The sequence below is a fragment of the Caloenas nicobarica genome, chromosome 3, assembly GCF_036013445.1.
Source record: "Caloenas nicobarica isolate bCalNic1 chromosome 3, bCalNic1.hap1, whole genome shotgun sequence".
NCBI lineage: Eukaryota > Metazoa > Chordata > Aves > Columbiformes > Columbidae > Caloenas > Caloenas nicobarica.
In genome coordinates, this window is record NC_088247.1 from 87,499,053 (window position 1) to 87,510,223 (window position 11,171).

At 39.3% G+C, this 11,171-nt stretch overlaps 1 protein-coding gene across 2 annotated transcripts in view; it reads left to right on the forward strand.

Annotated features, from left to right (window-relative positions):
* The window catches only part of RASGRP3 (RAS guanyl releasing protein 3), a 60,813-nt gene that overhangs the window by 23,760 nt on the left and 25,882 nt on the right, over positions 1–11,171 (forward strand). For both annotated transcript variants that reach the window (XM_065631395.1, XM_065631396.1), the window contains exons 2-6: positions 4,999–5,189; positions 6,670–6,772; positions 7,411–7,473; positions 8,597–8,728; positions 9,999–10,146. In XM_065631395.1, coding sequence (XP_065487467.1) covers positions 5,120–5,189; positions 6,670–6,772; positions 7,411–7,473; positions 8,597–8,728; positions 9,999–10,146 — 516 coding nt within the window. In that variant the 5' untranslated portion in view covers positions 4,999–5,119. The remainder of the gene's footprint in view (positions 1–4,998; positions 5,190–6,669; positions 6,773–7,410; positions 7,474–8,596; positions 8,729–9,998; positions 10,147–11,171) is intronic.

An 11,171-nucleotide genomic window follows, 5' to 3' on the forward strand; every position in this document is an offset into this window, starting at 1 on the left:
CCCTTAAACCTTCTTGTGAGACTCTGAACTTCTTCTCAGCTTCTTTTTCTGTGTAGTGCTACCAATTTTGTTTCCCTGTTCATAGCACTCTTTCTCCAGCAGCCAGGTGGAAGCTGTTTAACACAAGCATTCAGTGGTGCGTTGTGTAGGCTTGGAGGAGGGGGAAACAAGGGGAGGCCTGGCTTACTTAAACCCCCAAGAATGTCCTAATCTTGTAAAGAATATGAGTCTCCTGCTTGCAGGCCTTTGGAAAGTTTATGGATAAACTGAGACCCATAGAGGTGCCTCTGTGTCAAAGTTGAACTGTTTGGGTGTGGCTCTATTTATTGTCTCCAACTAGAAGGAAAATAGCCCACTTTTAATTAATGGGGAAAATACTACATGAACACTTACTTTTGCTTGGCTAAAAAGCTGATTAAATTTTGTTTAGCTAAATAAATATTACTCTCTATGTCAAACTTAAGCGTCTTTAAACCTAACTTATTGGTTTAGCTTATACCTGTAACAAACATAACTTGCTTGAAATCCATGTGAAAGTGCCCACACAAGGATTTGTGCTGGCTTGACATTTTAATATTAGTTAAACTGCCATAGCTTGTAGATGTGGACCTCCCCTTACTAGCCCCCAGCAGTAAAAGTGATTTCACTAATGACAGTAGCCAACACTTAAAACTTGACTACATGCTGCCCACTCCACTCACACCATTTGATGCCTTTGCATAAGACCACAAGTTTACTGGCAGGGTATCCTGTTGCTTTTAAAAGCTAATGTATTACACCTGACCACATCTGTTTCAAGAGCTCACAGCCTACACAGTTGTTTTAAATACATCTATCAAGACAGTCAATAGCACCATCTCAAGACTTCCAAAATGTTGAACATGAAATGCAGTTACACTGCATTAAAGGTGTGAAGGAGAGCCATCTGCTCAACATAACTGTGTGCATGTGGCAATCATGGTGATGACAGGACTTGGAAGGGACTTCGTGTCTTGTAGTTCAGTCTGTCATGAACTTCTGCCTGCTGGGCACATCACTGCAGATGTTTCTGTTTTCACCCTAAGTAGGAAGCTCACATCCCCTAATGGTAATATTTCCTGAAATAAAGCATGATACACCTGATACCGTTACTCTGTTCACAGGAATATTATGGTTGTATCTACTACCTAAATGAAGGGGGTCCTTTAAACAAAGCTATAGGCTTTGAGGGAACACCGAGGCTGATATTGATCATTTTCCTACAATCCTTCACCCACTCGTGGCTGTTGCCCTGAAGTCCTGTCCCAGCATATGGCGGGTTCCCAGCAAGACTCATAGTGGAGTCTGTCATTTCAAGTGACCTGATTAAGAAAGGAGAATGGGTAGCTGTGGGAGATTGTGTCTTCTGTGTCCTTAATAGCCTCTGATAACCACAGTAAACCCAACAATAGTCATAATTCCATTTAAAGGCAAATTTTTTTTTTGTTTCATTGTAGTATGTAATCATTCATTCATTGTGTGATCTCATTAAGTAACCTCTGTTTTCCTTATTCAGCTTTCCTGAATCCTTCTGAAACAGCTGGATGGCAATGAGTTGTCTCAGAGTTACATTAGGAAGCACCTGGGGGCAGAAATTCTCTAGGTTATCTTTAGTTGGAAGTCTTATTGCACCTTTGGCAATCATTTTTTTAATAGTAATCACTTATTTCAAAGTTTTTAATTCTTTACATGTATTATCTATATGTATTATATAGATATATCATACTTTTATGTATACACATTATTATACGTATATATATGTACATTATATACATGTATTATTGCATGTATGAGGTTTTTGTGCTTTGCATGTGTTGAGCCATTTTCTATCACAATATAATTTATTTCACTTTTGTAGATGAAATTTATAATTGTATTTTACTCATCCATCCCTAGAGGTATGATGGGATACCATTGTGGCATGATATAGACAAGAGGTTTATTGTTCTAGTAGAACAGCAGTGCTAAACACACAATGATGTAATGGTGATGGTTGTTGAGTCTGCAGTCAAGAGATGTGATATCAGGTTTTGGCTCAGCTGTGGATATGTGGCTTAGCCTCAGTCAGGCAGTTCTTCCGCCAGTGGAAATGTTTTATTCTTCTCTCAGAAGTATATGAGAATAAAACCCTTTAGTGGTCAGATGGGCTGTTTGGGGGGATGGTATCTACTGGTTAAGTAGTTGCCATATAATTAAAATAAATCCTACCATTTTACATGAAGCATTATTTGTTGATTACTATATGGCTGCCTTAATGCTGTTGCCGACAGCTGATAAGGCTTATACTCTCCTATGCTATATGTTATGGAGGATGGTAATACTAACAAAACTGAAAATACAGCTCAAATCTCCTCGCCTCCTACATTTCATGCTCAGCAGTTTTCAAGGGATAGGCAAAAAATGCATTAGCTTTTCTCAATTATATTTTTTGAAGAGCTGACTAAAATATATTTTGCAATAGCCAATGTAAAATTTATTTTTCTCCTCTTGGAAAAAAGCTTAAGTCAGATGAAGTTGGAAGAGCTAGATAGCTGGGTCTCTGAAAAATCGAGCCAGTAAGCTAAGCACTTACAGAAGGATTTTGGGATAGTCAAAAAGGACAAACATGCCCGAAGTGGGATTCTAGCAGAAATTAGGTGCCAAAGTACAAAGTTGTGATCTTGAAAACCACTGCTCAGCTGCTGGCTAACTCTCAAAGCAAGTACACCAAGCAAATTATCTACTTTGGTTTTTTTCCCCTTAAATATATAAATAGTCTTTGGAAGACTGAACCTAGGGTGACCTGGCTCATGTGTGGCCTGACCAGCAGGTTAGAGAGCCATGTATCTCCCTGTATTCTCTCTCTGGTCCACTTCAGACGGCTTTGGTTTTTGTGCAACGGTGCAGCTTTAACAGGAAGGGTTGAGCCTAGCCCCAGACCTAACTGTTAGGACACCTTCTGCTACAATACCCAGCATAGGTTCAACGCCAAGGACCACTGTGAACCCACCTTCCCCTTTTTCTCAGGTGAGTGCTCTGGCTGCTCACTGTTGTGTGAAAGGAGTAGTTTTTCCGCGATATGTTGCAAATAGGAGCTCTGCTCGATTCCTGGAAAAACAGATGTGTGTCCCTTCAAGAGGGGGTTCTGCACCACCAAACTCGAACAAAGGGCAGTGCTTTCTTCCAGCCCGGAGGAAGGCACTGGCGGGGCAGGACTGATGCTGGCACCTCTCTGCTCATGTTTGCTGTTGGCTGCTGCAGCATTGTGTGTGCACTGGCTTGGAGGAACTCCCTGCTTGGTGAGCGGTGCTTGTTGCCTGCAGGCTCCTTCTCTCAACTCCAGGGAAAAGTGTGTCATGTCTAAATCTTTTGTCGGATGGGACCAGAAAGAACCTGGCTGTAAGCGCCCATCTAAAGATAACAGCATCTTTGGCTGAACGGTGCATTTTGAAGTTCTCCCAAGCAAAACACTACGGCACGATTAGAGCAGCCTGGGTCCTGCAGGAGTCTGAGGCCAGGTCTTTAGAGGATTATCCAGTACGGGACACTTTTCCAAGTGGTGGGATGCAATATAATGTGCTTCTGGAGGGTCCCTGACCAGCCAGTGGTCTCCTGAGTGGACTTCAGGTGCAGGTGGGGGTTAGCATAGGCCAGCAATGGGCAGTTTGTACATGCCAGCTCTGGGAGACTGAGAGACTTCACTGGTGTGATGCAGACCAGCCTCTGCTAGTTGTTTTCAGTACCTTGGAGCTGGTCTGGGCATGGTTGGTTCAGTAGTGTGGACCTAACCTGAATGAGCAGTATTTTCTCTTCTTCCTGGGAAGTCAGAATTGTGTCACAATACAACCTTTTGCTGAGGAAGGAGCACAGCTGTCCACGGCTGGCTGAGGTGGCACCAGCAGGGCCAGCCAAGCTGCCACTTGCCTGGTGTCCCTAGGGCGGCTGGACCATGGTGACATCTGTGGGGCTGCAAGCTCACAGGGACCCAGCTCAGAGCACTCTCTGCTCCTTGTAACTGTGGCATTTGGGAGTAGGTCAGGGTGCATTAGTAAAAAGGGTGAAGGTTGCCAGTTCCACCAAGACTGAATTTGCAGTATGAGGTCTGTGATTTGGTAGCTTTGAAAAACTTGATATTTGTGAACTTCTGAAAATAAATTTCCCAAATTCTTGCATTGTTTTGCTTCAAGGACTGTTTTAGTTCTACTCTTGGCTTTTTTTTTAATTAGAAAGTTGCTAGATGCACTTCGTTGTTGCCACATTTTGAACACTTGTTATGGTGAGGCAGTGGTGGGGCTTAGTCAGAGATAAACAATACAATCATGATCTCTTCTTTAAATATAACCTGTAAAATTATTTCTGAAAAATTTTAACAGAGTATTTTGTGCGTCTTTCAGGTAAATGGATATTTGATAATTAAATGCATAGTAGAAGTATGGTACAATTTAGAAGTTTCTGTATGTGTTCAGGTTTCTGTGAGTGTTCAGCTACTGTGGGAAGATTTATTTTAAAAAGCTGTAGAGACTGATCTTAAGGTTCTCTGGAAAACTGCCTCCTAGTTTAATGTTTGCTATGAACTTCATTAAACATTTTATGTGGTCTGTGCCAATTAAGACTATTAGCATTGCCATGAACTGGTAACCTTAGGAAAAAAATGGTTATGCTTAAAAACATAAAAGCAGGGTTATTAACAAAAAGTGATTTATCAAGTGTAAATAAAATTATCTGAACAAAATGTGCGTCATTGTACATACATGCCCTCATTTACCATCTGGTTTCTGGTTTATGACCCTTGCTATGGTTTTATTTTGTGCTAGTGGACAAACAATTGGACAGCACTTAAAAACATGAGCTGGAATGCAGGGGAAGCTTACGGCAGTCTTTCATGTGCTCTGTATCGTGTGGGGAAAAAACAGTTTATAGAAGAGTTGAACTGTAAACATTGCATCCTGATGAGTCTTCCATATAGTCATATAATTATGATTTCTCTTTTTTTTTCTTCAGATTTTCCTTGAAGTCCATCTAAGAATGCAACCAACAATAAAGTGAAAAAGCTGTGCAGCTGACAAAGCATCCTTTTACTTTGTGAAAATGCCTTTTAATTTTTGAATGCGATTAAAGCACAATGGGGTCAAACACACTTGGAAAGGCTGCAACATTAGATGAGCTCTTGAACACTTGTATTGAAATGTTTGGTATGGTTTTTCAATATTTTATTTCACTGTTCTTGAAATTCATCTTATAATATAACCCCTGCTGGTCTCTGATTTAGCCAGTCTTTCCCTTGGCAAATAACATTTCTGTTCTGTAAAATTTTCCATGTTTCATTTTGGCCCAGAATCACACGGGCCAGAATTTTAATCACATGCAAACTGTATTAAATTTTCTTCATACAGATAATGCACAATCATGGGTGTAGTTGTTTTTAAAATTCTGGCCTTCACCAAGAGAAGTGTTTAGTTAAATTATTCAAGGAGTTATTTCTGGCATTGATCTTTGTCTTGAGTGGTTACACAGCTGCATTTCTGGCCAGTCATTTTTTGTAAAGGTTTCCCGAATCATCATGCAATAATTGGCAAGAATATGACTTAAGGCTCATGTAATCTTTTTACTCTTATTAAAATGTGATGTACCAGGTTTGAGGGAAAGAAGTGATGAAATAGACCTTGATCCATAACACAATTAATCATTACATATGTCACATTGCAATCAGATGAGTTCATGGATGGGCTTAAATGCTTTGCAATGGGGCCTTAATTCACAAAGCTATGTTTAGATTCTCTTGAAATGCAGAACAGCTTTTGATTGGAATGAGATATTGATTTTTTTCCCTTGTGAAGAGAAACAAATATCTAAAGGTGTGAGAAATGAAATAATTAAGGGGCAGATCTTGCTACTGAGTGTAGTTCATCTCCATATATCCATGTTTGTAGACCACTATCAAACTATTGTGTTAAATACCCAAAGAGAGGTAGCAGAGCCTATATATTTGTTGCCTGTTGGAAATCATGCCTCTCTTCCTTGTATACACACTCTCTTGACAAGTGCAGTCCATGTGCCATTCCCATTTCATACATGCATATCAACTACTGTCTTTTAAAAAGAGTGACAGACAGAGAATAAGTTTGCAGATGTTGAGGAACACTGACAGTGAGCCTGCACACTAGGGAATAACTCTTTCTGTAGTTTCAGTGGCTATGTTGCAAAGACACAAGAATCTGTACAGCAGCTGGAGATGGGACCCTTGGGCACAGATGTGAGATGTCACTTTGAAATTTAATTCCTTGAGGCAGATCCCTTTTTTTAACAATGTAATTGTTAACATAAAGTGATAAAACTGCAATAAAAGAAACACCGTAAGTGGTTGTACATAAGTCATCTCGCTGCCCTTTCAGTGGACCGGGTTTGGATTTGTTCTAGCATAGTGCTGTCCATACCCCGTTTTTCTTGCTATGCCCTGTTATCTACACTGATGTTTTTTTACATACCACTACAACCTAGCAGTAGTTATTACTAAAGGAGCTTTTGTGTTCTTTTGTTTTGTTTCCTACCTATTTGGTAGATAATGACCCAAGATTTCCACTTTTGATCCTTTCTCTCTGACTCCACTTGATGAATGAAAGCTCCTTTCTGCTTATGAATAATGTAGTTAAGTCACTTGTTTCTCTTTTGCAGATGACAAAGGAAATCGGTGCTCCAGCCATTTGCCAAGAACCTTTCTTTTAATGCATCGGTGGTATCTGCCTTCCACAGAGCTGGCTGGCAAGCTTCTGTCCATATATCCTTTCAGGAGGACTTGCAAATTCATGTTAAATCTTCAAAAGCAGATTGTTTCTGTGACTGCATGTAAAAATGTGTCAATTAATTAGTGACATACAAGGTTTAGGGGTGAATTTTTTTCAGCCTAAAAGATGGACGTCTCTGAGCTTCTTTCTGCTATTGGGTGTGGACTTTTTCCATATGTACAAGTGTGCCGATGCATACTTTGAATAAGTGGAAATACATATTTACAAGGTAACTTTTCAAAAGTGTAATGGCTGGCTCGCCTTGGGCTGGTATGAACCTTCAGTGATAGCTAAGCACCTACATGTCATTTATAACTCCTTAAAGACTTCAGTAATCAGAGTATTATTGCATTTGGTTAGCCATAGCTGACTAGAAACCATTCAGCAGAATATTCAGAATAGTATAATGGAAGCATTTTTGCTGGGGCAAAAAACAAACTGGCAACCAGGAAACAGTCTGCATCCCCTAAAATGCTGTGAAAGTGAACGTAATTTCAGAGCATATGGTGATTATCTCTAGAAGAATAGTTTGATACTGTTTTTAATTCAGCTGGTCTAGTGTCAGAGTCTTCTATGGATAAAAGCAGCATTACTGAATCAAGGCATGCAAATCTTTCTTTAACTAGCCTACGTATAGAGATGTCAATGGGGACAACTGCGATCAATTCAGATTAAAAATCTGCTATTTCATGAGGTGAGCATGCTTCTGGTCCTCTAGCATTTTGGTTTTTATGCTTCTGTGAATACTATCACTGTAATTTCTTTTTGTAAGTATTAAAACTAAACCATGGAAATATAAAACTTTTCTTCTTTCCTTTTTTTTCTGTCTTAACTTGACCTCCTGTCCATACTGAAGAGTGAACTCCTGTGTTTTGAAAACAACTGTTTACGTTGAGCCATCCAGCCTTAAAGACACTTAATTGTATTGACTTAAAAAGTTGATTGCGCTATAATTTACCTGGTGTTTGAGTGTGATATCTCTTAGAGGAGACTACTTCAGTGCAACACAGAGGAGAGACACATTTTGCTTCAAGATGTAATCTAGTGTGGTAGAGAAAGATTGTCTCTGGGCTATTGGCTTCGGTTCATGCAGTCCCTACGTAATTTATGACAACACGAGTGTGTTAGTGATGCCAAAGCTATTACAGGTCAACTATGTTCTGATCATTGCACCGTCTCTGACCTTGTTTCTATGGGAAAGCTTCCATGTGTTAGGCTGTGCTTTTGTAGGAACATCTCTCTCTAAAAGAGAAAGCAATAATTTTTAAGCTAACATGATATAACCTGCTTCCTTCAAACAAATGCTTTTTCTTTCTTTCTCTGTACTAAGTTATACCACTGTGAAGGAGGGAGGTATTGAAAGTAGAGGAGACATCCCATTAACATGGTTATCATGGTAGAACTGCCACTCAAATCCACATTTTCATTTTCCTTGAAAAATATTTTCTGAGCAGATAGTGTGTCTCACTTAGACAAGGAATAAGTGCAAGTGTCATTTGGGTGTCCTGGCAGCATGGGTCAGGACACGTGTGTGCCTTTTGTGTGTGTCACCTGAGGCATCACTTTAATTTCACATTTGAATAGAATGCTGTTGTGTTGTACTGCACTGAGTTAACCAAAGGAAATCATATTATAAAGTGGCTTTGCCACTTCAGTGTCACAGATAATCACAGCAGCAACAAATTGGGGTAGTCCGCTCTCTTTGCCCAAAAGCCAATAAGTATGATTGAATAAAATGTGAATATACATATATGCAGCCACTGACTGTCACACCCGAATCCCTGGGCAATCTCTGAACCACTGTCTGTGGATTTCAGATACTGGATTTTGGAATTTCCTGCGGAGTTTAACTTGGATCTTGGGCTGATTCGTTTGACTGAAGAGTTTCGAGAAGTAGCCAGCCAGCTCGGATATGAGGATCACATCCATCTCATTGATATCTCCAGCATGTAAGGATGTTATGAGCTTCGACATCTTTCTCTCTGTCTCTGTAACAGCAGAATTCTAGTCCTGTGCAAAGTGTAAAAAATATGGGCCATCTTGATCTTGAGAGAGGAAAAAAGCAGTTACAAAATGATTATATTGTCTTCTAAATTTGAAGTTACTACAAATTTGAAATCTTAGTTGTAGTGTCACAGTAGAAGATTTGTATCTGTATATAAGCTTTTAATATAAATAGGAAAGAAATCATTTTCCTCACAAAGCTAGTGCCAATTAAGTGATTAATATTACTTTTTTTCCTATAATTTTTCATACAGAATGCAAGCAATGCAGTGACTGGCATGTTGCGTAAATCTGGCATTTTGTCAGGGAAACTTTTATTCTCTCATCGGTAACCTGCTAATAATGGCTTTCTGTGTACTTCTGTTTTTTAACTGAATAATCTTTAGCGTTCACATTTGTAGTTGTATTGTATCAAAATGATTATACTAATATTTCCTTGGCATGCTGAAATGAAAGTTATGTTTTAAACACCACCAGATAGGCTCTTGGATCTCAGCCGATATTGTAGATTTTCTTTCAAAATATGGCATATGCATAGTGACTTTTCCTTACTTTAAAATGGCACAGCAACCTGTAAGGACAACACTACCAATCTCAATGAGGGTTGCAAGACTTCCTGCAAGAACAGTACCAGTGAAATCACATGAATATTGTCTCTTAAATCTTCATTTTAAAATATTATTAGCAACCTCTTTCTGCACTCTGAAGTGCTTTTGCTGCCTATGGGTAGGAATTATTTAATTGCATGCAAGCAAATTATTTGCCTTTTTGTCCACCGACTTGTACTATTTTGGTAGCTGTTTGACTGTTTCTGCTGTTCCATTATTTCATGGACCCATGGTCTTATGAAGTAAAAATTACTCCTTGATGTTATTCAAGTCTTTTTTTATTCTGTATCAGAATTTGATGTGACCTGTTCTTCTTGTATTCCCAAGGCACTTTTTAATTGTGGCGTCCTGTATCATAGAGAAGAGTACATTGTCCTTTTATTCAGATAGAAACCTGTTATTATTTATCATTTACAGTAGTGCCTCCGAAACTCTCCTGTTATGCACCTGAACGGGCCTTACTCTGGGTGTTTATTATGTGCTGGATGTCACAGATCAGAAAACTCATGATCTGTCTCTTGGTAATTTTAAATTATGTGTGGAAGCTGTGGGCTACCCTCTCGTGTACCAAAACAGAAATTAGAATTGTACGTATTTTCTGTTGCAGTCCTTCCTATGACTGGATGAGAAGAGTTACACAGAGGAAGAGGATTTCCAAGAAAGGAAAAGCCTGCCTGCTGTTTGACCATCTAGAGCCCATTGAGCTAGCTGAACATCTCACTTTTCTGGAGCATAAATCTTTTAGGAGAATTTCTGTAAGAAGCCTAAAACTTTGTCACTTGCAATTAGGAGCCTGTCCTTAAAGAGCTTTCACATGGCTTAACATTTATGACTTTTTCCCCTCGGTATTTCAGTGTAGTAAATCTCTATAATTCTTCATATGATGTACATAGCCATGGCTGCACCAGCACTTCATTGATCTTTTTCATGACTGGTGCTTTTCGTGACAGAAGTTAATTTTTTTGAGAAATTCTGGGCAGAAATTACTGCTAAAAGCTACTGCAGCCATGAGTTGCAGCGATTGGTTAAACTAATATTATTCTTCAAAATCTTCAGGTGTTTCTTTCTCGTCTGAGGAAAATAGTTAATTACTTTTCAGGAAACATCAGGGTCTTTGCAATGAATAATTTTTGAAGAGACCGAAATATATATAGTCCTTCTGTAGTCTCCATTCACTCCAAACCACTTCTTCAGAAACTGTCCTTTCATTTGCCAACTTAGGAGCAGAAGATAATTCAGGCTGAAATGAATCTCAGGAGGCCTCCAAGCCAAACCCCTGTGCAAAGCAGGGTCAGCTCGGAGACAGATCATGTTCCTCAGGGACTTAGCTAATTGGGTCTTGAAAACCTGCAGAACAGAGACAGCACAACTTCTCTTTCCTCCTTCTCCCATATTGGCACTGAGGAAAATTCAGATGCAGTTGCTTCTTTTCACACAGGATTGTACATGAGCAAGAGGCACAAATGGATGAAAATGAAAGCAGAAGCTAAAGCAAAACAAATGAGTAGCCCAAATCCCAAAAGAAATGCTGATTTCTGCTGGCAAATATCCCTATGAAAAGGTTGCATGACGTCACTGTATCTGGTAGCAAAAGGAAGCAGTAATTTCTCAAGCTGACGTGTTCTCTTCAGCAAAAAAATGGACTTATTTTAAAGTTTTTAGGACCATGAAAAAATCAAACTCCAAAACTAAGAAAAATATATGAGTGGTTTGCTTTTTTTCAAGAGAGGAAGGAAAAAGAGATCAATGAGAAGCTGAGACCAGTCTAAATAGAATCACT